Below are 27,052 nucleotides of genomic sequence, written 5' to 3'. Positions count from 1 at the left end.
GGCCTGGGTCACCTCTCTGTAATCCCATCCCACCCGTAGGCAGCTGGCCAGCCCCGGCTGTGGCTAGAATCGGACATAGAGCAGACTTGAGGGGCAGAGAAACAATAGGAGTGGATGTTGCAAAGAGGCAGATTTAGGGAAATTTTTCTAAGGATTGAAGTTTAGTGAAATGGGCTGCCTGAGTAGGCGGTGAGTTCCCTGCTGTTGGGGGTCTTCAGACAGACTGTGCGATGGACTGAAGCAGGGGGGCTACATTTGAACTAACAAATCCCACTACAGCCCCTTGCTAACAGCATGACCCTGGCCGAATGATTCAGCCTCAATGTTCTTTTCTGTAAAATAGGGATAAAAATAGCTTCTGCCTCCCTGAGTGGTGGTAAGAATCAAATGAGATCATGTATATAAAGTGCTTTGGGAACCTGGAAGCATCGAGTCGACGCCGCTCATTAATACTGTGGTGTGTGAGGAGGTGGGGAGGGGAGTTCAGAAGGTTTTTGCAATCCTTTCTTTCTCGGAGTCTGTAATGATTCCATGATGTCCTCTCTTGCTCTGCACTAAGCTGAACAGGAAAGCTGAGCTGTATTATCTGGCCAGAGCCTCAGAGGCTCACCTATGAGGCTGCTCTATTTAAACTATTGATCTTGCATAGAACCTCAGGCCTGCTCCCATCAGATCAAGTCAGTGCATTAACCCTGGCTGCCAGAGATGTGGACTACCTGAGCCCTGGAGGGCAGGGGTTATGCGCTGTGGGAAATACAGATTTCATTCATTCTTGCATTCTTTTTAATCAGCATCAACTCATGGAATATCAGAGCTAGAAAATCAGAATCTAAGCTAGGAGAAGCTTAGAAATCACATAGTCAGCTAGGGAAACTGAGGCCCCCAGAGGAGAAATTATCTACAGCTAATGAGTATGGTATGTAGGATCAAAATGTATCTTCTGGATCCTGCAGATGAGAAAACAAGTTTCCCAGAGAAGGCTGGGGACTTGCCTGAGATTACATGCAGCTAAACCATATCCAAGTCAGGCTTGGAACCTTGGTCTGCAGACTCCAATCCAATATTTGATTGTACCAAACTGCTTTTGTTGTTTTGTTGTTTTCAATTGTGTTTGACATTTTGTGATCCCATTTGGGATTTTCTTAGCAAAGGCACTGGAATGGCTCGCCATTTTCTTCTCCAACTCAATTTTATAGATGGGGAAACTGAGGCAAACAGGGCGAAGTGACTTGCCTAGAGTCACCCAGCTAGTTCTGAGACCAGATTGGCTGTCAGGTCTTATTGATTCCAGGCCCAGCACTCTATCCACTGTGCCATCTAGCTGCTTTTCCCTCCATGAATATTATTCCTCCAGAGGAGGAAGAGCTTCCCATGGGCAGGAGTGATGAGCAAAGGTCCCTTGGAGGAGGTGGGAATGAAACTGGGCCTTGGAAGGGTTGGTTCTGAATTCTTCAGGCCTTAAAGCCTGGGGCACTCTCCAAGTCCAGCTGAATTGTTGGGCAGGATGCCCACCTCAGTCTCCTATTTCCCCTTAGCTCTTTGAGTTTACTCAGTCTCCGAGGTGGTATTCCATCCCCCCTCACCCCGTTTTCCCTTTGGTGTCCATTGTGTGATCCCTTCCATTGGAGCCATCCAACGAGGTCCCGCTCAATAGGGCGCTTTGAGAGCCCCTCCACACACTGAGGCGCTTCTATGGAGACGGGACCGGCTCCCAGTCTCAACAGAAGTGTCAGTGAGATGCCCATCCTGTAGGAGTCTGGTTTTCGGGAAACATAAGTTTTAGCTTCATTATTTTAGCAGCGAGGGATGTGGACCCACGAGAGAAGGACACCATGAGGATTATGGGAAATGAGAGCAGAAGGCCACACTGGCTCTCTGCTGGGTCCCTCCGCCAGCTAATTTGAAGCCCTCTGTAAGCAGTGGCTCTCCCTGCCAAGACCCTGGGAGGAGATGGGAAATCGTGGGGTTTGGTTTGATAGTGAGAGCACAGTGACTGAGAACGCCACATGGAGGATTTTTAACAAGCCTTTCCCTAAACAGAACATGCAGAGAGAGGGAGGAGGGAGAGAGGGGGGAAAAAACTACCCTTCCTTGGTAAACAGATTAAAATAATACTTGGCACTTATGTAGCGCTTTTAAAAAAAATCCTTCAAACACTTTATAAACACTAGCTAATTAATTGAGCCGGCTAAATCTGTCTGCAGTTGGTGGAAAAAGTGTGAGAAGAGCTAAAAAAAAAAAAAAAACCCACCACATAACTCTACAACATTCCAACTTTTATCATCAACTGGATGGTGTCAGAGCCTTCCGGGCACCTCTTGAAACTTCTCCTGCTCCGACATGCAGGATTCCTGACACCGACAGGCTTTTCGGTACATTTTAGGGCCTAAATGGGAGTCAGCCATCCAGCCGCTGGTTCCCTGCCTGATTTGTGCATCAAACCTAGATACAATAGCTGAACAGAAACGGGGGAATCCCGCTCCAAGCCGGATGCTCAGAACAGTATGGAGCCACGTTTCCAAGGCATTTCTAGGTCACCTGATCTTTCTTCTTTTTTACTCACAGATGAGGCATTGGGAATCTGAGGATTCATTCACTTAGGGAATGGTCTGGGACCATGGCATCTTGGAAGCCCCCAGCTCTGTTGCTAGAATGGGCTGGAGGGAATGTTGGACCATAGAACAGAGAATAATAGAATTGGAAAGCATTTTAGAACATAAGAACTTCAAACAATTCTGTGCTAATAAATATGAGAACTTAAAAGAAATGGATGAATATTTCACAAAATAAAATACCCAAATGAGTAAAATAGGGTGTGGGTCATATAAATTGGTTAATTTTGGAGAAATCAGCCATTTAATAGCAGCTCTGCAAAAAAAAGATATCAGGACCATACTGATTGACAATTGAGCTTCCCTTCAAAAGCCAACTACTTTTCATATTTTTTATTCTGAACACCAAATAAAATTAATATTTCCTTTATAAGGTTGAACAGAAAAAATTATACATGAAATTGTGAATCTCTGTTATATACTTTTTGCTTTTCCTCCTCAGTTTATCATAAATTCACTATGTAACTTTCAAAGCTGTCCTACTTGTCTGTGTTTCCTTCTGGCTTTCTGTCTGTTAGGGAGCATTAAAAGAATATGCTTCAATGATCTGCCTTACTTTTTAATTTTTAACCTTTTTTTCTCTGCTCACCCCTTTCCTTGCTAACTGTGCCCCCCCCAAAAAAAAGAAAAAGAAAATCCTTGTAGCACATATGCACAGTCAAGCAAAACAAATCCCCACATTGGCGGTGTCTGAAAATGTTAGACTATTTCTAAATATAGAGGAAGATGGTAGGCGACTCATTTCCTTCCATGAGAATAATATAGTTTGGATCCCTAAACCTGACAAAATCAAGTCTGGAAGAGGAAAAAGAGCCAAGGAGTAGGGAAAGGGAGAGTGTTAGAACTAGAAAGAATCTGGTTGTTTGGCACCTTCCTTTTGTAGAAGAATCTCAGGAGAAACAGCTTGTTGTGGTGAGTTAGTGCCTAAGCAAAGACTGGAACTCAGCTCTTTTAAGCCCACAGTTCTTTTTACTAGACTTGGATGTTTAGGTAGTAAGCAGGGGGATCTTTACAGAGGTCGCTTCCCTACTCTGGTGCATCTTGGCCTTCTATGGAACTCTGAGGTCTCAACATTTTCCCTGTGCTGCCCCCAACTTCTCTTTCTACTCTAGCTACAAAATGAGTATGTGTATGTGGTCTTTCCTTCTCTCTTTTTCTTTTCTTTCCTCCCTCCCTTCTTCCCTCTCTCCCCTTGCTCTTCCTTCTTTCCTCCCTTCCTCTCTCTTTCTCCCTCTTTTTCCTTCTCTCTCTCCCTCTGTCTTCCTCTCTTTGAGTCACACACAATATCTTTCCTTTCTTCTTTCCTCTCTCCCTTCCTTCCTCTCTTTCTCTTTCCCTGTATTTTTTTTCTCCTTCCTTTTCTTTCTTCCTCTCTTTGTATCTATCTCATACATATGTATCACTCCTTTCCTCTCTTCTTCCCTCCTTCCATTTTTCCTTTCCTTCATTTATCTTTCCGTCTTTCTTACACACACACACACACACACACACACACACACACACACACCCTTATTTCACATATTTTTAGAAATAGAGAAAGGTTGCCTGCCATTCTCTTATTAGTATGAGGTGTATTTGACAGGAAATAATATCCTATATGGTTTTCATTTTAAAAATTCAAGGGATTTGAATGCAGAGGACCTGGGTTCAGAAGTTGACCAGTCTTAAAATGAAGGGCTTGGACTCCATGACCTAAAGTCCCTTCCAGATCTGGAATTATGACTTTATCATTGTGCCCTGCAATGGGAAGTCTGCTGGACTTGGAGTCAGCTGGTTTTGAGTTCTGGCTCTTGATGCCAGCCATGTGGATGGCCACAACTGGCAAATCACTTCGGTCCTGTGAACCCTTTGGTTTCCTCTTGTAAGAAATAGGGACCATGAGCACCAATTCCCCCATCTCACAGGTGTGCCAGAGTCAACCAAGCAAGAAGTAGCAGTCAGGATCTGAATGCAGATCTTTTTATTCCAAGTCTGGTGTCTATTTCCTTTTATCTCTTCTATCTTCCTCATGGTATGATAAAGAAAACATCTATAAACTTTAAAAAATAAACTTGCTATCTTTTGTTTCTCCATTGCCTAAATTTCTACATTTATACTTTTTCCCCTCCTTTCCCAGAAAATCATCCCTTATTTTCCATTCTTTTTTAATGTTATGCATGTACATTCATTTTTTAAAAAATTTCTTATTAATGGCAAACTATTCCTTATAATGAAGTTTTTTTAAAAAAGAAGAGAAAAATAATTTAACAAAATCAGTTGATACATTGAAAGCCCCCTGATATTATATGTGGCTCCCTTCCCTCCCCAGACCTCCAGCCTCTGCAAAGGAGTAGGAGTAGGAAGTTTTCTTTTCTTTAGAGGCAAGCTGTTTCTGTAAGCCATTGATGGGTATTGAAATGTGGAGCTGTTATTCCTTGTGATTGTTTTATGCTCTGTTCATTCCCTTAGTCATCAGGGGCTAGCTTCCTGCTAGGCTGAAGTCTCCTTCCGCACTCTATCCTGCCATGCTTGTTTTGCACACTTCCATAAGTTCCCTGTTGGCCCCTGGGTCCTTTCCCTCATATTCTCTGGCACTCAGGCCCCCCGAGGGTGACCTCAGCACCATCCTCTCAGGCTGGATTGGGGGACAGCAGGGGGCTCCATGCATTCTGTCCCCGGAGAGGAGAGCCCTGGGTCCAGAATCCCCCTTGCCTAAGATGGCTAATATCCCCTGAGGGAGGACCGTCCCCTCCCACCCCCTCCCCCTTTGTCCCTTGGGATGCTGCTGGGCGGCCTTGGCCATCCGGCCTGCCCCGGGTCTCTCCTCACGATACTTGTGGTTTTTGTCGTTGTTTCAGGAGTGCGAGGTCAGGAGGAGCTTCAGGTGCTGCAGCCCAAAGACCACGTGTCCGTGGCCGAGGGTGAGACCGTGGTACTGAACTGCACGGTGCCTGGGATACCTCCTCCGGGGCCGGTGAGGTGGTTCAAGGGAAAGGAGCCCCAGAGGCAGGAGATCTACAATTTCAAAGGAGGCTCCCACCCGCGGATTAAGCCAGTTGCCTTGCGCTCCAGCAACTCGGACTTCTCCATCAGCATCAGCCACATCACTCCAGAGGACTCGGGCACCTATTACTGCGTGAAGTTCAAAAGAAATTTCCAGGATCCTGACACAGAGCTTAAATCCGGAGAGGGCACCATGCTCTCTGTGACGGGTGAGTACGGCCTGCTGGCCGGGGTGCCATGGGCACCCTCCGCGTACAGGAATTTGGTTGTATGGTCAAAGAAAGGTTGAGAGAAAAATGAAAGAGCGGGAGGGGGAGGATCCTTCCACCCCCCACTGTGGGCCAGGGAGCTGCTCTTTCAGCCTGCGCTCACCCCCAGACCTGCTTAGAACCCCTTGCCCAACCCGGGAACTGGGGCTGTTTTGCCCATTTGTTTTCCATTGCCCCAACATTCCAGAAGCCATTCACCTTGGAAATCTGCTGCCTGGGAGGATGCTTTGACTGACTGCCTCAGAGCTGAGCCCGACTGTTGTAAAGGCTTTGGTCAGAAGGGTCCTTATGGGCCATTGGGCCCAAACTTCTTATTTAACAGAGGGGGAAATTCAGGCAGGCCCAGGGGGTGAAGAGGCTTGGCCAGGATTGCACAGGTGGTAAGGGCTAGAGGCTTCCTAACTTCATATCCCATGACATTTCCAGGGCACAGTACTAGCAGCTTCCTGTGAGTCCTCCTTCGGGTTCTTAACCCCCAGGTTTTTCAGTGACTGATTGAGCCACTAAGTATTTATTAAGCTTTAACTGTGTGTACTAATAAGCATTGGGGACGTAGAGACAAAAATGACTCAAGAGGGTTAAGTGAGCCATTTGTAATCACAGACAGCTCATATGTAGTGATGATACTGGATTGTCCATCAGTTCTGTCAATGAATAAATCCTCAGCATAGCACCTCAATAAATGTGTGTCAAATCCAGGTGAGTCAATGAATATTTATTAAGTCACTACTATGTGCTAAGCACAGTGATAGGTGCTGGAATTCCAAATAAAGTCCTTAAAAGACAGTCCTTATCCTTGAGGTCCCACAGCTAGCGAATGTCTGAAAATGGATTTGAACTCAGGCCTTCCTGATTCCAGGGCCAGAACTCTTTTCACCCTGCACCTAGCTGGCCCAAGGGGCTCACATTCTAATGCAGGAGATAATATGGAGACAACTATGTAATGCAAGATATAAATATATATATATATATATATATATATATATATATATATATATATATATACACACACATATGATATATCATAATGTCATAGTAACATATTAACAATTTTATACAATATATATTTATATAATTATTAATTACAATGTTGTTAATTTATCAATATAAAATATTAACAATATGTGTTGATACATATTATCATATGGTAAATGATGGAGACTGGAACCTAGGGGATTGTCTTCAGCTCAGCCAGAGTCCTCCTCCATCCCACTGACTCTTGTAGATATCTCTATTTCCAAATTTGTTTGCTCATCTTTCCAGAGACAGTTGTGATGTAATGGAAAGAAAGTTGGATTTGTCATTAAAAGATCTGAATTCAAATGCAGGTTCAGCTACTTGCTACTTTGTTGACCTTCCCCTTTCTGGAACTCATTTTTCTTAGTTATAAAATAAGGCACTTAGACTAAGGTCCGAATTTCCAGCTCTAAATCCTATGAACTTGTGTGTTAAGGCCCTTTTCAGCTCTGCTGTCTTGGGTACTTAGGTCCTTTCCAGCTCCAACATTCTTTGTTCTAATGTCACTTAGCTGTGACATTCTGTATTCTAAGGATGCTTTCTTGCTGAACGTACACTTTCTGTAATACTCAAGTACTGGGGGCATTTTCACTAGTCTTTTTTACAGAAACAAAACCTGCATATTACAACCATAGGCTGGTGTAGACATAGGGTGCTGACTTGAGCACTGGGGGCAGGGGATGGTAGAGTAGGGACATCCTCGATCTCAAAAAACATCCCCTAGGAAGCTTTTCCAGTCTTGAGAATGTTTCCATCTAAACAGACTCCAGCATAACAACAAACACTCACTGTCCAAACACACAAAACGTGGCTGTATCAACCAGCAGAAATGTCACTGAGAATCTGTCGGAGCTCAGAAAAGTCTCCCTTGCGTTCTGTAAATAGCAAACCCGAAAGGAGAGCATGTGATGTGGGCTTTGTTTCACCCGGTCCCCAGAGCAGCTCCCTGGTGGCTGCTACTGCTGCTAGGAGGTAGCTTTGTCTGTGGAAGGAGACCTACCTTGGTAACAGAGATTTGGGATTCTGTCCAGCCTTGTGACTATGCATAGTAATAATAACTCCAACATCATAGATAGATTAGGTCTTGAAGTTTTAGAAGGCATTTTCTATAAAACAATATGGTGTAGCAAACATGGTATTATTGTCCCCATTTTACAGATGAAGAAACTGAACCTGGGGCCTTTCAGAATGGAAGTGTGGGACCTGGAAAAAAATGATATTAATTCTTATTATGATAACTAACTATTATATATTGCATACTGTGTACCAGGCACTGTGCTAAATGCTTTACAAATATTATTTCATTTGATCTTCATCACAACCCTAAGAGATGTCCTGTTATCATATACACATTTTATAGATGAACAAAGAAAGCTTCCTGACTACAAATCTAGCAAATCTTTTCCTTCTAAATTTCCTTCTCTGTTGAAAGAGTGAGTTAGATTAAGTGATTTCTAAGGTCCCAACTTTAAATCTTATGATTTTATGACTGGATAATCTCCAGTGACCATTCCAACTGTTTATACTCTGGTGGTAAGCTTACTTTTTAGCCATTGAGGAAAAAAAGATTTCCAGTACTTCTAAGCCTGTCATTTTTCAACTGGCCTTACTTTCTCATATTTTGATTAAAAATAGATAATAAACAGATCTTAGAATCATAAAGAGATCACAGAATTGTAGAGCCAAGAGAGCCTTTATAGAGACCATTTCTTCCCATCTCCTCCCTTTATAGATGGGGAAATGGGCCCTGGGAGAAAAGTGACTTACCTAAAATCACTGTCAATGTCAGAACTGGGACCTGATCTTGACCTCCTGACTTATGGACTAGATTAGTCCTGGGCATTTCATGAAAATTCATACCTCTTCCTGTTATAAATGCTTACCCTATTGTTTTTAACAGTATATTTTATTTAAATGATTCCTTTCTTGGAGGATAAAAATTAATGGGATAATATAAACATAGGTAAGTGAAACTAAAAGTGTGCTATAGTATGTTAAATATTTACAAAACTAACTATGAAACAAGTAATTTATCTTAAAAAAGGTAATAATCAACAGCTAAGCAATCCCAAGTTAGTCTTTACTAACTTGGGCCAGTGTGGATAGAAATAACCCACGTACCTGGACTCTCTAAGTATCAGTCCAAATTGACTAGCCCTTTTTTCTTCACTTTTAATAACCATTATGCATATTGACCAACCAAGTAGTTCTGAAAGAACCCTTTGCTTTTGCCCGTTTGTGCCTTTTCTCAGACTTGACCGTGGCCTTCCTCACGGTTAGTGCAGGGTCACAGAACGCAACCTTGTGACAGCCAATGGGACGGCCAGAGTACCTAGCGGGCCTGCGGGAAGGACTTGAGTTTCGATCTGGTGGCGACCTTCTTTTTGCCTGGCAGCGATGGACCCCTCCCTCAGGCATGGTGGCGGGGCCTATGGAGGCTCCATCGTCAGTGTTCTTCCGGATGACCAGCACCCTGGGGCTTTGCCTGCCCGTTTCTGCCAGAAGCAGGCGGCTCTCGGAGCCAAGTCCCCGTGCTGGTGGCTGCCTGTTGTGGCCAGGGTCTTTGTGGCTCTCTGCCCTCAGAGAGGCCCTAGGCAAGGCCCCACTTGGTGGTGTTTGGGCCTTGTTGAGCTTAAGTCAAGTAAATGGCAGTTGTGCCTGTTTTGGCCAAAAACTTAAGGGTCGTCCTCTCACAGACTGTTTATTTTTCCCTTGGTAAAAGGCCATTCTCTGCCTCTTTGCTTAGCTGACCTTACTCGCCGATTGGACATTGTCTCAATCAAAAGAAGACCCATTACAGACCTCAGGTCCCCCCCTGCCTGCGGGGCCATCTCCGTGGCCCTGGTCTGTGTCTGGCCCCTGGATCCAGCTGGCCCTCGGGGGAGGGGAGGCCCTCCCTCCTGAGTCCAGGTCCCCTGTATGTCAGGTGGTGAGACTGGCACAGGCACTAAACGAGGAGGTTGAGGAGAGCCACTGGCACCGAATAGGGCTTGGTAGCAGTTCTCATGCAAGAACTCACAAGACTTTCTCCTTGACAAAGGGTACATGTATTTATGAGAAGAGGTCAGACAAAATGAAGAGGTAAAATAGGCACCAGGAGGGGTAAAAGTGAAATAGAGTCGGGAGAACATATGATGATCAAGGAATGGGACAATCCCATGAGGTGGGAGTATATCATTGACTGTCAGGCTAACGCCTAAAAGGGACTCAGCACCCTAAAAGACTTAGCTATGACAAGGAGAAAGAGACTATGAGACATGGGGGAAAGGTAGGGGAAGGAGGAAAAAACCCTGAGGCTTGAGAGAAAAATGGGGAAAGGAGAAAGATACCTGGGGAGCTAACCCCAAAAGGGCTTAAGCAAAGATGGCGAAGGCCCGGACAGGTTTGACGTCCTGGACACAGCAAGGTGGGGTTAGCTGCGACCTCCCCAGGCCGGGCCTGTAAGGCCCCGCCAGCGCTCTCCCTGCCCCCTCAGTGGGGAGCTCATCGAGGCTCTCTGCCAGCCCCATCCAGTGCCCATGGTCTGATGGAGCTGCCCTCTGTGAGAGGGAAGGACAGACGGCGCCTCTGTGAGCGCCCTCTTCTCTGGACGCTCCTTTTGTTCTGGTTTTGTGTCCTCTCTCCTGCTTCTCCTTCTCCCATCGGTCCGACCGCTCCTTCTCACCCCGCGTCTCCATCCAGGCCCCAGGTGTCCCTGGGGCTTCTGCTCTGGGCCCTCTTCTCCTTCCATACTGTTTAGCTGGGTGATCTCATCAGTTCCCGTGGTTTCCGTTATTATTTCTCTGCCGCTGACTCTCAGATTTATATATCCAGCCTTAATAATTCTTTCCTAAACTCTAATCATGCATCTCCAGCTGCCTGGAAATACCAAATTGGACGTCCCATAATGTCATAAGCTCAACCTTCCCCAGACGGAACACATTCTTTTCCCTCTAAGACTTCCCCTTCCTAGCTTCCTTACCACCAGTCTTTCTCCCAGGCACCCCGGCCCTCAGCTTTCTCCTTCACTCCTTTGCTTTCTCTCACCCCCTTTATGCAGTCTGTTGCCAAGTTTTATTGACTTTTGTTTAATGACACCTCTGGTGTGTCTCTTGTTCTGATGTTACCCCACCCCACCCCCACCTGGGGCAGGCCCTCATGACCTCATACCTGTTCTGTGGGTGGGGGCTGGCACTTAAAGACTGTCACCCCTCTGGCCCGTCATTCAGGCAGCTGTCAAATGGGCCTCCCAGAGGTGCGGATCTCCCAGGAAACCCCTCCTTCAGTAAATTCCAGGGACTCTCTGATCTCTCCAGAATCAAGTTTAAATCCTCTGTTTGGTTTTTTAAAGCCCTTCATCCCCATCCCATCCGACATTGCATTCATCTTACAGTTTGCCCCCCATTCTCCCTTCCTCCATCATGTACTCTGCCAGCCAGTGTCACTGGCCCTGTTACTCCTTACAGAAGACACTCCTGATTGGGCATTTTCACAAATTGTCCCTACAATTCTCTGCCTCCTCACCTCCTCCTTCCAGCTGCCTTCATCCTCTCCCAGAAGCCGTTCCTGGGCCCTCTAGACTAGTGTTTTCTCTCCAATTGACTCTGAATATATCTTGTTTGTGCAGTTTTTTCATGTTGGTTCTCCCATCAGAGAGCGAGCACCTCGAGAGAAAGAACTACTTTTTGCCTTTCTTTGTATCCCCAGCTCTTAACACAGTGCTGGGCACAAACTAGGGATACAGAGAACATATGTGTATGTATAGATACAGCGAGAGAGAGAGAGAGAGAGAGAGAGAGAGAGAGAGAGAGAGAGAGCGCTAGAGAGAGAGAGACAGAGAGAGAGAGAGAGCTAGAGAGAGAGAGAGAGAGAGAGAGAGAGAGAGAGAGAGAAAGAGAGAGCTAGAGAGAGACAGAGAGAACTATAGAGAAAGAAACAAAGAGAGAGAGAGTGCGCTAGAGAGAGAGAACTATAGAGAAAGAGAGAGAGAGAGAGAAAGAGAGAGAGAGACAGAGAGAGAGAGAGAGCGCTAGAGAGAGAGAGAGCGCTAGAGAGAGAGAGAACTATAGAGAAAGAGAGAGAGAGACAGAGAGAAAGAGAGAGAGACAGAGAGAGAAAGAGAGAGCTAGAGAGAGAGAGAGCTAGCAAGAGAGAGAGAGAGAGAGAGAGAGAGAGCTAGCAAGAGAGAGACAGAGAGAACTATAGAGAAAGAAACAAAGAGAGAGAGAGCTAGAGAGAGAGAGAGAGAGACAGAGAGAACTATAGAGAAAGAAACAGAGAGAGAGCTAGAGAGAGAAAGAGAGAGAGCTAGAGAAAAAGAGACAGAGAGAACTATAGAGAAAGAAACAGAGAGAGAGAGAGAGAGAGAGAGAGAGAGAGAGAGAGCTAGCGAGAGAGAGAGCGAGCGAGCTAGAGAGAGAGAGAAAGAGAGAGAGAGAGAGAGGGAGGAAGAGAGAGAGGGAGGAGAGAGAGGTGTGTTTGTAGGTGTGTTGTTTTGTTGTTTTTTTGTGGGAGGTAATTGGGGTTGTCCAGGGTCACATAGTAAGTGTCTGAAGTTGAATTTGAACTCAGATCCTCCTGACTCTGGGCCAGAATTCTATCTACTATACTACCTACCTATCCCAGTGACGTGCATTTTTAAGACAAGCTAAATGTGAGATTATATGTAGTTTGTATACATTGTTATAGCTCACAATTTTATTTTTTAAGCAGTCAGAGTTAAGCGACTTGCCCAACTAGTGACTTACAATTAGTAAGTGTCTAAGACTGAATTTGAACTCAAGTCCTCTCGACTCCAGGGCAAACTCTCCATCCACTGTGCTACCTAGTTGCCCCCACAGTTCCCAATTCTCATTGTTCACATTTTAACACCATGCTATGCTTTACTAAGCACTTTACTCACAATAATCTGTGGAGGTCAGTAGTTCATATATTATTAATAGCCCCCATTTTACAGATGAGGAAATTGAGGTTAAGAGAATGGAAATTGCCACATAGCCCATTTAATTGGTGGATCTGGGACTCAAATTCAGATCTTTGACTAAAAGTTCATGGATCCTTTTTTTTTTCCCTCATGTATTCTACTGTGTTTAAAGCTAAGAACTCTTTCCCAACCTCCTAGTTTTAGTGGTAGAAAGTAGCTCAGGAGAGCTTGGTTGGCTTAATGAGGTTAAAGTTTGGGATCATTGTTTGAGATTTTTATTACTTCTCCATGGGAGGCAGGGAGGACTTTGATTATGTGTCATAGATAGGGGAGAGAATATCCCCCTGAGTGATTGATAGTTTAATTGGATTGAGTTATTATAGCTTTGAGCTACGAAGGCCCATGAAGCAGAGTAGACAGATCTGCTTTGAGGACCCTGAGACAGAGCAGCTCCAGGGAATTGGGGGGGGGGGGGAAGTAAAGCCTGTGTAAGACCACGGAGCCTCTTAGTCCAGCCTTAGCCCTTCGGAAGCAGCTGGTGAGAGGCCGTTGGTGAAGGGACAGGTTCCCTGTGCCCCAGGGAGGAAGGGAAAAGAAGGGCACTCCACGGCCTGGGGGCTGCAGCCCCCCTCTCTCTCCTCCCCTCCACCCCCCCACAGCGGGGAAGGCTGGGCCCAGTTCTGGGTGAGTGCTGAGTTGCTAAGCCAGTCTCCAGGTGACAAGAGGAGAAACCCAACCTGTGCTGCTCTGGCCGGGACTCCCAGGCCGCCCTGAGTCATTTTCCCCTGCAGGGGGGACTTGGGAGCTGGAAACTTGCGTTGTTCCTTGGATGGGAATGTGGGCTGTGAAGGAGGGAGTTTGGGTTTTCGGCTTGTTTTTAAGGCTGTGTTTTTCTCTTTTTTTCTCTCATCAGCACTGGAACTTTGACCTTGTCTGTACCAGCCTGGGGCAAGCTCTGCCCTCTGAAGCAGCCCCTTCTTCTATGGGCTAACTGCAATGATGCAGTTTCAGTTTCCATACCTGGTCAGCTTTAGCCCGCCCTAGCCCAAGGCCCCTTGGGCAGCTGGGTGGTTGGTTGTTGGCCTGGTTCTGAGAACCAAAATGACCTCACTGTGTTGGATCAAGGTGCAGTGTGTCCAGTGCTGCTGCTCAGACCAATATGAGCTCAGAAGGCTCTACTCCAAGTGGGCACAAATAGTCTGTGTTACAGGAATGTACCACCACACTCAGCAAGAGCTGGGATTTTTAATTGTTAATGGGCTCCTGTTCGAATTAGTTTTGCATTTTCTGTGGAGTGAAATCAAATATATAGAACTGGATGCTTGAAAGGAAGATAGTATTTTTTTAAAATCTGTATCTAGAAGACCCAGACATGTTCTGAGATTCCCAGGAAAATTGGTGATTTAATAAACCAATAAATAAATAAATAGTCTAAACAAATAAAAACAAATAAATAAATAAGCCAGTAAACCAAAAACATGATTTTGTGAGTAGCCCCAATGGGTTACCTACAGATGGAGAAACTAAGGCCTTACTTTCTACAAACATGTCCAGATCTCCATCCAAAAAAAAACCCTTCATTTAACCCTACCATCCCTTCAAACTATTGTCTTCCTTCCTTTCTCAGTGCTTCCACTTTCTTACCTTCCAGTCATTTTTCAATTCCTTGCCATCTGACTCCACCCAACCATCTTGCCCCCAGATGAAATTGCTTTTTCCAAGGTTATATATGTTTTCTTCATTGTTATATTCAATAGCAGAAAAAAAAGTCAATAAATAATTACATGTATCCAATGACCTTTCTTTAGTGCTCTTTCTTCTTAACCTCTCTGACACTGTTGATCCATTTTCTACTTCCTTGGCTGCTGGGAGACTGCTGTCTTTGTTTTCCTCCTGTATGTGTGACCACTTCTTCTCATTTCCTTTTCTGGACCATCCTCTGTTTCCCACCCTGATAGCCTTAGAGTTCTGTCCTGGGCCTTCAGCTTTTTTTCTTTGGTAATATCACCAACTCCCCTGGTCCAATTAAAGATTACTTCCAGATCTATTTAACCAACTCTAATCTTGCTACTGAACTCTAGCCCTGCATTTACCAACTGCCAGCTGGGCTTCTTCCCCTGGATGTATCCCATCACCATCTCAAACTTAATACATCTAAAAATAAAACTCATAATTTTACCCAAACTCGTCTCTCTTCCAAATGGGCCTATTTCTGTTAAAGGAAGCATCACCCCGCCAATCACATTTGCAACCTCAGAACCTCATGCTTGATTTTCCCTTTTCCTTTGCCACCAGCACAATTCAAAAGCATCAGTTCCGTAGCACTCAGCTTTCCTTATAATCCAATCCTCCTAACCATACATTGCTACTGGAAAGACCAAAACTTTGATGTATAAGAACCTTTGTCAGCAATATGATATCTCTGTCTTTTAGTATTCTGTCCAGATTTACCATCTGCAGTGATCTTTGAGCCCAACAATATAAAATCTGACACTTTTTTCATTTCTTCTCCCTCTGTTTGCCAGGAATTGATGGGACCATATGGGACTTAGTTTTTTTTTTTTTTTTTAATGTTAAGCTTCAAGCCAGCTTTTATACTCTTCATCTTTTACCCTCATCAAAAGCCTTCTTAATTCTTCTTTACTTTCTGTCATCAGACTGATATCATCTGCATGTCTGAGATTATTAATATTTCTCTCATCAAATTTAATTCTGACATTTGATTCATCCAAGTCACATTTCGCATGATGTACTCTGAATATAAGCTAAGTAAATAAGGTGACAATATACAAATTGTCATATTCCTATTCCAATCCTAAGCCAATCAGTTGTTCCATGTTTGGTTCTAGCTGTTGCTTCTTGGCCCACATATTCCTCAGAAGATAAACAAGATGGTTTGGTATTCCCTTCTCTTAGAGAACTTGCCCATTTTGTTGTGAGCCAGCTAATCAAAGGCTTTAGTCAGTGAAGCAGAAGTAAATGTTTCTTGGGAATTTTCTTTTTCCATGATCCAGCAAATGTTGACAATTTGGTCTCTAGTTCCTCTGCCTCTTCAAAACCAGTCTTCTCTTCTGGTAATTCTTAGTTCACATATTGCTGAATTGCAGACTCTTGAGCATAGCCTTGCTGGACTGTGAAGTGAGTGCAATTGTTCAATAATTTGAACATTATTTGGCATTGCTTTTCTACTGATGAGCTTTCCAAATTGGCCAGTTTATAGAGTGCAGCACTTTAACAGTCTCATCTTTTAGGATTTTAAATAGCTCAACTAGAACTCTGTCACCTCCACTACTTTATTGTTAGAAGTGCTGCCTAAGGTCTACTTGACTTTATCGTCCAGGATGTCTGGTTCTCATCTGTTACAAGTTATTTTGGTTATCAGTGATGTTAAGATCTTTCTTGAATTATTCTTTTGTGTATTCTTATTCCCTCTTCTTAATTTTTTCTGCTTCTTTTAGTCCCTAACATTCTTGTTTTTTATTATGCTCATTTTGCATGAAATGTTCCCTTGATATCTCTAATCTCTAAAGAGATTTTTTCTTTCCCATTGTATTGTTTTCTCTATTTCTTTGATTTGTTCACTTAAGAAAATCTTCTTATCTCTCCTTGCTATTCTCTGGAATTTTGCTTTCAGTTGAATAGTCTTTCTCTTTCTTCTTTCCTTTTCCCATTCCTTCTTTCCTCGGCCACTTGTAAAGCCTTATCAGACAACCGTTTTGGGAGTTTTTGCTTTTCTTTTTCTTTGGACTGTCTTTCGTTATTGCTTTGTGTACAGTAATGTGAACCTCTGTCCATAGTTCTTCAGGCATTCTACTGCTTCATATTCATAAGGGATATTATTTAGATCATAATTAGGTAGTCTAATGGTTTTCCCTACTTTTTTCAACTTAAATATGAACTTTGCAGTAAAAATCTCATGATCTGAGCCACAGTCAGGTTCATGTCTTGTTTTAAGTAGATGAGGAGAGTTTTTCCACCTTTGGCTACAAAGTATATAATTAATGTTTTTGATATTGGTCATCTAGTGATGTCCATGAATGTACAGACTCATCTTTTGGGTTGTTGAAAAGAGTGTTTGCTATGTCCAGCTAACTAACAAGCCTTTATTACTTTCTGCCTTATTTTATTTTGTATTTCATGACCAAACTTGCCTGTTACAACAATGATTTTTTAATTTCTTATTTTAACTTCCAGTCCCCTATTGTGAATGTGACAAGTTTCTTGATGGTAGTTCTAGAAAATGTTGTAGGTCTTCATACACTTGTCAACTTTGGTCTTTCCCCATCAGTGATTGGAGCATAGACCGGTATCATTGTGATGTTGAACAATTTGTCTTGCATTCAAGCAGATACCATGTTATCGTTTTTGAGATTATGCCCCAATACTGCTTTTCCCACTCTTTTATTCAAGGATGTACTCCATTTTCCTAAGGGATTCTTGCCCACAACAGTAAATGTAATGATCACTTGACTTCAGTTCACCCATTACCATCTAAGTAAGATGTCAGTGTTTAACTTTCCATCTGCTGTTTGACCATATCCAGCCAGTAAGATCATCAATCTTGCACTCCTGGTTCCTATGCACTGTTGCTGTTTGCACACCAGACTTGCCTTTTATTACCTGACGCACCTGCAGCTGAGCTTCCTTTCAGCCACTTCATTTTTTTTGGAGTGACTTGTAGGTGTCCTTCGCTTTTCCCCAGCAGAGTGTTGGACACCTTCTGATCTGAGGGGTTCAGCTTCTGTTATCATGTCTTTTATCATTTTAGTACTGTATGGAGTTTTCTTGGCAAAGGTATTGGAGTGATTTGCCACTTCCTTCTTCAGTGGGTCACCCCTGAACTATGTCCTATTCATCTTGGTTAACCCTGCATGGCAAAGCTCATAGTTTCACTGAACATGTAAGCCCCTCTGCCACAATGATTCAGGAAGGGTCCCTTAATCCACTCTCTTTCTTCTTCCCCCCTCTTCCCTCTCTCCTTTTCTCTTTTTTCTCCTGCTGAGTGAAATATATTTCTTTATTTAAGGTGTATGTGTGTTTGTATTCTTCACTCAATTCCTTCCACCCTTTCCTCCTTTATATAAACCTTTAATTGTATTCCCTAATGATGAGATAAATTTCCTTATCCTTTCTCTTTCTTTCTTCCTGCTTCAGTGTATTTCCCCCCCTCCCTTTCTATTCATTTTTTTAAAGATCATCAAACAAACAAACATTCCCAGATACTCTCTCTAATTAAACTGATCCCACAAACTCCAGTTATGACAAGATTTTAAGATAATATGTGTGTCATCTCCCCTTATGAAGGTATAAAGTTAACCTCATTTAGTCTCTTAAAATTATTCATTAATATTTACCTTTTAATATGTTGATTCTTGTTTACACTTTAAAGTTTCTACTTATTTTTGGTCTTTTCATCAAGAATGTTTAAAAGTCTTCTATTTCATTAAGGGTCAATTTTTGTCCCTTCTAAGATTATGCTCAGTTTTCCTGAGCAAATTATTCTATGTGTCTTCTGTAATACTCTATTCAGATTTCTTCTTTCCTTTGAAGAGATGACTATTAAATCATATGTGATACTGACTATAGCTTCTCAGTACTTAGATGCTTTAAATATTTTGGCTGTGATGTTCCTGTGAGTTTTCATTTTGGTGTTTCGTTCAGGAGGTGTCTAGTAGATTCTATTTTCTTTTTTACACTGTGGTTCTGAGAGATCTGGGCAGTCTTCTCTTTATGATTTCTTGAAATCTGTTTTCTAGGTTCTTTTTTGGTCATGGCTTTCAAATTATCCTTAATCTATTTTTTAGGCTAGTTGGTTTTGCTATGAGATACATTTTCTCCCAGCCTTTCACTTTGTTTTAATATTTCTTCTAGCTTGATAGAGTTGTCATCTTCCATGTGTTCTATTTTAATTTCCAGGAATTTGTTGTTTGGACAAAGTTTTGTATCTCTTGTGCCAAATTGTTAATTCCCTTTCCAAATCTTTCTTCCAAAGCCCTCATTCCTTTTTTTCCTTTTGAGTGCTCACATTTTATTTATAAACGTTTTTGAAACTATTTTTTAACTCTTCATTTCTCCCAGAAATTTCAGTTGCCCTTGGGCTCAAGCCCTATTTTTCTTTGAGTCATTGCTTATAGATGTTTTAGAATCATTCTCTTCTTCATGATTTGTACCTCCCCAACATCATAATAGCTTTTAATGGCCAGATTCCTTTTTTGCTTGCTCGTTCTTCTAGCCTACTTCCCATACTCAGACTTATTTTTAGGGTGGCTCTTCATATCTTTGTAAGTGATGGCTACACTGCCTTGTTTCACCTAAGTTTCTGTGGCTACTTTCTTGGGATATTGAGTATTGTTTTTCCAGGATGTAAAGATTAGCCCAGACTGAGAGCTTTCATGTTTTCAGTGCTCCCCAAATGATCAGATCCAGCACAAAGTCTGATCAATATTCTCCTGGTCTAAACTGCAAATTTTCTAGTTTGGGTTTGGATTTGAGCAACACATATGTTGTCTTGCCCCTGGGAGTACCAGTAGACTACTTCTGGACTCAACCACCATCAATTAGATAAAAAGTGCTGCTGATTCAGAGGGACGGAACTGTGGGATCCCTTTTGGTGGGATTCCTGTCCTGGGAATCCCATTGCAGGCTGGGCTGGAAGCTGGACTCGACTTCTGGGGTCAGAGCCATAGAGCTGTTTCTTGTTTCTGAACTTGTTTCTTACTTAGCAGCCAGCCTAGGGCCCCTGACCAGGGCTCATCCTGAAATGTCTGCCCTGGTTCTGTGACCTAGAAATGGGAAGTGAGCTGCTAGTTAATGCCTATTTCTACCCAAGCACAAGGTCAGCCCCTTTTATGCTGAATCTGGGACCTCTTCTTGCCATAATACATGGTCTCTCCCTGTGCTAAATTCTTAGTATGGCCAGTCCTGCTTAGTTTGGCCCAGATTCTAGTATCCATACATCTCCCCGTCTGTCTCATTTTACTGACCTGGACTGGAAGAATGATTCACTGCTTTTTTTTCTTCTTGATTAAGTATATTTTCTACCTCTGTTTAGAGAATTTGTAGGATAGAGCTCAGCTATACTTTCTATTACCTTCCTTTCAACTTCCATCGCCTCTGCCTTAGTTCAGGTTCTCCACACTTGACACCTGGAGTGTTCCTATAATGTTATTGGTCTCTCCTTACTCCAAACCATCCCATACACAGCTGTCAAAATGACATCCTAAAATATACATCACCAAATCTCCCAATATACCCACTCAGAATATCTGCATTACCTCTTTATTGCCTCTAGAATAAAGTAGATCGACTTTTAATGCCCTCCACAATCTGATTTTCACCCACATTTCTAGTCTTTTATTATTGTGATTATCAATACTCCTTATAATCACTATTCCAGGTAAAATTGAACTGTTACCTGTTCCCTGTATATGATATTCCATGTCTTGCCCCTGTATCTTTGTACCAATAGTCTCCCTTTTTGTGAATATTTATTCTTTCCCTCACCTTTTACTTAGAAAAATCTCAGGTTTCCTTTGAAGCAAAGCTCAGGAGCCACATCTTCACAAAAACTTACCCAATCCCCTTGTTCTGAGTGTCCTGTCTCTCTTGAAACATCTCTATTACTTTGTACGCACTCATGAGCACATATCGTATCTTTCCAACAGAAGGCAGAGAGAGTTTCATTTTTTTCTTTCTTTGTATCTCCAGTGCTTAAACACAGTGCTCTGTATGTACTAAACAGTTTAATATTCGTTGAATTGAATTGATACAGCTTGCCCATGGTCACACCGAGAGTAAACAGCAGAGCCGGAACTCAAACATATCATCGCTTGAATCTGTTGGAATTATCCTTCTAATTGTTGTCAGCCATATTTCTTCCCTTTAATAATTAAGATATTAAATCATCTTTACATACACCGGTGATATACTGTAGGATTTATTTTTCAAAGTTCTATGGATGGATGATATTGCTCTTAAACAAAATGCAGCCCTGTGATAAGTGAAGTGCAGCAGGCTGTTTAAACAACATTAGTAACTACATTCCAACTTACCCCCCTGCATCCTCATTGCTGTTATTGACATAGTGTCGGCCATGTGCCAGACACTGTGGCAAATGCTTTACAACTATTATTTCTTTTTTTTATAATAAATCTTTTTATTTTTAAAATATACACATGGATAATTTGACAACACTGACCCTTGCATAGTCTTGTGTTCCAGATTTTCTCCTCCTTCTCCCCACCCCATCCCCTAGATGGCAAGCAATCCAATATATGTTAAACATGTACAACTATTATGTTATTTGAGCCTTATGACAATCCTGGGAGGTAGGTTGAGTGACTTACCCAGAGCTGCCCAGCTAGTTTATATGTGAGACTAGATTTGAACTCAGGGCATCCAGACTCTCCACTGAACCACCTTCCTGCCATGGTCCAGAATACTGACCTTCTTAAAGTTCCTTAAAGAAGACATTCCTCCCCTCTTCTCTCAGTTCTAGGAGTTTTCTCCGGCGGTCCCCATTCCTGGAATTCTCTCCTCCCCATCTCTGCCTACAAGCTTCCTTGGCCTCCTTCAAATTTCAATTAAAATACCATCTACAGTAAGAATTTTCCACTTTCTTATTTCAGTGCTTTCTCTATTATTATTTATAATTCTTCTGGTATATGGGTTATTTGTACATACTTATTTGCATATTGTCTCTCCCATTAGATCATAACTTTCTTTGTATCTGTAGCACTTAGCACAGTATTTGACACATAACAGGAGCCTAACAAATGTTTATTGATTATTAGCCTAAAATTACCACTTAGTGACCTTATATGACCATGAATGACAGACTTCACTCTAGATCTCAGCTTCTTTTTCTATAAAAATAGGAGTAGTATTTGTCTTATAAACTTGATTGTAAACAATAAATGATGTAATGCCTGAAAACATTTTTATCAAAATGCCATGTAAATAAAAGATAAAATCATTGGTTCAATCACTATAACATTTATTAGGCACCTACTGTAAACAATGTTTTGTGTGTGATATTGAGGGAGATATATAGTTTAGATAAATCAGTTTAATAGATACTTATTGTGTAAGTGTTGAAGATTAAAAAAAGTTCCTGACCTTAGGGAGCTTACATTTTATGTATCTATATACATAGATAAATGTATATAAGGTAAGGAATAAAGGGGACAAAGGAGAAACGAGTCAGAGTATTTCAGGACAATTTGGAGAGAACAATAATTAAATGGGGTGAGTTAGAATGGGAAGAGGCAGATGGGGGAAGGATCAGTGAAGGCTTCCCAAAGGAGATGGCAACTGATTGAAGACTTCAAGGCTTCAAGTAGATTGACCATTATCATCAAGGAGAAAGACTTGTGGATAGGCAAACAATTTATGAATAAACAAGAGATAGAGAGCAGCGTTCAGTGTAAAATGGATGATTTCAATTACATTAAATTAAAAAGGTTTTGTAAAAATACAAAAAAAAATTTGTCAAGATTTGAAGGAAAGCAGAAAATTGGGGGAGCAGAATTATGGATAGTTTCTCAGGTAAAAGTCTCATCTCAAATATATAAAGAACTTTGTCAAATATATAAGAATACAAGTAATTCTCAATTGATAAATGGTCAAAGGATATGAACAGGCAGTTTTCCAAGTGAAGAAATCAGAACAATTTATAGTCATATAAAAATGCTCTAAAAATCATTATTGATTAGAAAAAATGCAAATTAGAACAACCTTGAGATATCATTTTATACATATGAGGTGGACTAAAATGATTGAAGAGGAAAGCAACATATATTGAAGAAAATATGGAAAAATTGGGACACTAATTCACTATGAACTAACTGATCCAATCATTTTGGAAAATGATCTGGAATTATGCTAAAAAAAAAAGTTATTAAACTTGTCTGTACATTTTGACTCAGTAATACTACTACTAGGTCGGTTTCCAAAGCTGATTAGGAAAAAAGCAAAGAACCCATATTTTCTAAAATATTTATAGCATCTCTCTTTATGGCGGCAAAAAACTGAAAATTGCAGGAATGCCCTATACAATGGAGAATGGCTATACAAGTTATGGTATATGATCATGATGGAATACTACTATGGTGTAAGAAATGATAAACTCATTGATTAGAGAAAAACATGGGCAAACCTGCACAAAATAATGAAGAATTAAATGAGAACCAAGAGAACATTGTATACAGCAATAACAACAATGTTTTCAGAACAACTTAGAGCCAGTAAGTTATTTTGGCTATTATAAATACCCAAATTAACTAGGAAGAACCCATGAAGGAAGGCATTGTCTACATCCAGAGAAAGGTAGATAAATAGAAGTTTACACAGAATAATTTTACATTTTTGTGTCTAATGGTAGCCAATGGATGGTGGTCAGTAGGCAGTAGATGGGGATAAGGGGAAGGGGAAAAAAAAGAAAAGACGAAGAACTTCTGATAATGATGCCTTTACTTGGGATTAATTCCATTCTCTGGGGTTGGGAAAGTTGGGCCCCATCTGTGATTCCTCTTAGGTCCTGGTATTAGGTTGGGCCTTCTTGGTTTCCATTTGCAGAGGTGGTGTCTGTCCCACTCTCCATCTTCACATGGTGGCCATTAGTGCTGTGGGAAGTACCTCATATTCCCTTCATGGTGAACCCTATGAACTAAGTCCTCAGGGAAGGTAAAATCCACCAGAGAGGAGGAGGAGGGCTTGGTGTCCTCTCAGGAAGGGAAGAGAATTTCTCTGATTGCTGAGAGGCTCTGATTGCTAAGCCTATTTTGTGCTTTTTGTTGCATCAAATAGAATCTGTCCTATATCTCATATCCTCTTTGCCTGAATGCTTACAGGAGAGCTTTCTGTTGTTCACAGGGGAAAACGGGCGAAGGCACAAATTATGAAGGTTAATGTTGAGAGGGACCCTCAGAGTAACCCTGTCCATCATGTCAGGGGACAAGGAGAGGTGAATCTCTATAGTGGTGGAAGCTGTAGGTGTGGAGCTTGCAATATGTTGGTACATAATGAGTAGATTAAGAATCATCTATGTAGAGAAAATAATTGAAGCCATGGAAATGACCAAAATTTATAAAGGGTGGGGAGAGAAATAGATAGACAGAGACAGGGTAGGGAAGGAGAGACAGAGAGATACTGGGAGAAAAAAAGAGAGACAGACAGAGAGACAGAGAGATCAGAGAGAGAGAGAAGAGACAGAGAGAGACAGGGACAGAGAGAGACAGAGTGGGGAAGGAGAAACAGAGAGACACAGAGAGAGAGAGAGAGAGAGAGAGAGAGAGAAGGTGAGGAAGGAAAGACAGACAGATAGAGACAAAGAAAGAGATTGGGAGAAAGAGAGAGAGACGGGGGAGAGAGAGAGAGACAGAGAGAGAGAGAAAGAGAGGGAGAGAAGGAGAGATGGAGAGGCAGAGAGAGAGAGGGAAGGAGGCAGTGTACAAAGAGGGGAGATCCAAGAATAGACTTTGCAGAACATTCACAAGAAACCAACATAGGAAACAAAACAAATGGAGAGGTTGAAGAGAACCATTTTGTTATTTAAGCTACTGAAGAAGAGTGTATCCAGAAGGAAAAGGTGGGCAGTAGCATAAAATGCTGCAGAGAGGCAAAGGATTTATGAAATCAATTGATTTCAGTTCAACTAACACTCCAGTATGGACTGTGTACAAAACACTGCTAGGCTATGGGAGTACAAAGGCAAAATAGAAGCCAGTGCCTGCCCTCAAGAAACATGTATTCTGCTGGGATCATAGAGCATAATTTGAAAAAGACAGCACTAATAATGAGGAAGCTTTCTACAGTAACTACAACTTCCATTGGCTAGAAGCTAAGAATTCTAAGAGGTGGAATGAGAGCACATCAGGCATGTAGTACCATTGGTGCACAAGCCTGGAGACTGGAGATGGGATGCCAGATTTGAAAACCATCAAGTAGGTCAATTTGTCTAGAACAAATAATGCATAACAAGGGGTAACGTGAAATAAATCTGAAAAGGTAGGTTGAAGTCAGTTTTCAAATGGCTTTAAATGCCAAGCTGAGGAGTTTTTGGTTTGTTTGTTTTCTATTTTTGTTTTTTCTTTATCCTAGAAACAATATCCTAGAAATAATCCTAGAAACAAAAATTCTTGAGCAGGTTAGTGGTATGGTCCGTCAGATTTTTGCAATGTGAAGATTATTTTATTATCAGTGTGGAGGTTGGACTCAGTATCCATCCCAGAAAAAGTGGATGAATGAAGAATGCCCTGTTCAGACTGTAAGATTCAGTTTGGACATCCCGTAAAGCTTGTCTGCGTGTGTGTGTGTGTGTGTGTGTATGTGTGTGTGTGTGTGTGCATGTGTGTGTGTGTGTACGCTCATGCCTTGGACTACTGCTGTGGGTGAGGAATGAGCCGGGCAGATTGACCAGAAGAAGGAGCAGCGCACTCTGGATGCCTTTGGGAAATTGCAGAGTTCTTTTAATGGCCACAAGTTTCTCCCTAAAACAAGGTCCATCTTTTTAATACCAGTATTCTCCCAGTGACATATGGGTGTGAGTCACAGAACTGCATAGTTGCTGAAGAATTGAAATTGAGGGTCAGGCCGAGGCCAGTGAGGAGGTGTATGGTGTGAGGAGGCTGCAATATGTTACAAATAGGGAATTACTGAGGAGAAGCCGTGGAAAGGGTGTCACTAAAAAAATTTATGAACCAAAAAATTGGGTCAGTCATATGGTGAGAATGTGGGGAAGCCAACTGATGGACAGGCTGCGTGCTCCAGGGTGCCCCCGATGATGTTAAGAGAACTTGAGGAAGGTGGAAGGATAATTAACAATAATAATAATAATTGCATTTATGTAGCACTCTAAGGTTTACAAAGTGCCTTTACAGACGTTTTCTTATTTGATCCTCATAATTGCTGTGGGAGATAAATATTACATCCTTGTTTTAGAGATGAAACTGAAGCCGGCAGAGGTTAAAGAAATGATCTTCCCAGGGTCTCGCAGCTCGTAAGTGTCAGAGGCAGGATTTGAAGTCCTCTTGCCGACTCCAGACCAAGCTCCATCTCACTGCCCCGATGCCCGGGCTCTTCTTGGGCAAACTTCTGGGGAGACTCAATCGGGCCGGCACGGATGGCCTGGGTCTGTGTTGCTGAAGTAATAATGAGGTCACAGATCTGGCGCAGCTTTGCAATGGGGAATGAACTGAAGAAGGTAAAGGGGAGAAACCAGGAGTCTGATTGGGGGGCTCCTGCAGAGTCCAGGGGAGCGCTGACGAGAGCCTGAACCAGGGAGGTGGCTGGGGTAGAAGAATGGGAGACGGAAGGGCCAGGCCATGAAGGACTTGTAGAAGGAGACCTCCGGCCAGTCCCAGTCTGCCTCGCAGAGTCCTGGCCACCCCCACCCCAGACAGGGCCGAGTTTCCTGCCTCAGCCACAGAAGTCTCTACTTATGGCTCTGGTAGTGAAGCGGGTGGAACGAGAATCAGGAGGATGAAAAAGCCGTGCAGGGGAGTCTCCAGGTGGAGGGAAGGGCAAACAGTGTCAGAAGCTACAGAGAAGTTAAGAGTTTGTCAGCTTTGGGGTGAGCGATTTAGGGGAAGGTAAGGGAGAAAATGAAGGCAGCTGATACATACATACATTATATATGTCAGTCTGTATTCTGAGCCCATCACTTCTTTATCATATTTTCTCATGAGTCCTCCCGAATCATGGCTGGTCATTGTACTGCTCAGAGTTTGTAAGTTTTTAAAAATTGTTTTTGCAGCATTGACATTGTATAAATCATTCCACTGGATCTGCTCATTTCATTCCGCATCATTTCATACATGTCTTTCTGTGTTTCACTAAAATCATTCCCTTCATCATTTCTGACTGAGCAATAGTATTCCATCACATTCGTATACCATAATTTGTTCAGCACTTTGCCAATTGATAGACATCTCCTCACTTTCCAATTCTCTGCCACCACAAAAAGAGCTGTTATAAATGTTTCTGTGCATCCTTAGAGTTTGTTTTGGTTAAGATGAATCCCTATTTAATCTACCTTTCTTAGTTTTTTTTTTAAATAAAAATATTATTTAATTATTTTAGTATTCTTTTCATTTTCATTTGAGTTCCAAATATTCTTCCTCCTTCCCACTCTTTTTCTACCTACTGAGAAAATGAGCAAGATTATATCAATTATACATGTGAAATCATGTAAGACATTTTCATATTAGACATATCACAAAAAAAGCAAAAAAAAAGAGAGTAAGTGAGAAAATTCAATTTACACTCAGAGT

The 27,052-nt window shown here is 42.2% G+C and overlaps 1 protein-coding gene across 5 annotated transcripts in view; it reads left to right on the top strand.

Moving 5' to 3' along the window:
- LOC127550789 (tyrosine-protein phosphatase non-receptor type substrate 1-like) overlaps nucleotides 1-27,052 on the top strand; it is a 76,290-nt gene that overhangs the window by 13,585 nt on the left and 35,653 nt on the right. For all 5 annotated transcript variants that reach the window (XM_051979970.1, XM_051979972.1, XM_051979969.1 and 2 more), the window contains one exon: nucleotides 5,450-5,803. In XM_051979970.1, the coding sequence (XP_051835930.1) occupies nucleotides 5,450-5,803 (354 nt within the window). The remainder of the gene's footprint in view (nucleotides 1-5,449; nucleotides 5,804-27,052) is intronic.

Source organism: Antechinus flavipes, chromosome 2 (assembly GCF_016432865.1).
Source record: "Antechinus flavipes isolate AdamAnt ecotype Samford, QLD, Australia chromosome 2, AdamAnt_v2, whole genome shotgun sequence".
NCBI classification, from domain to species: domain Eukaryota; kingdom Metazoa; phylum Chordata; class Mammalia; order Dasyuromorphia; family Dasyuridae; genus Antechinus; species Antechinus flavipes.
Note: the sequence above shows the minus strand (reverse complement) of the source record. Positions and strands in the feature narration are given on the sequence as shown.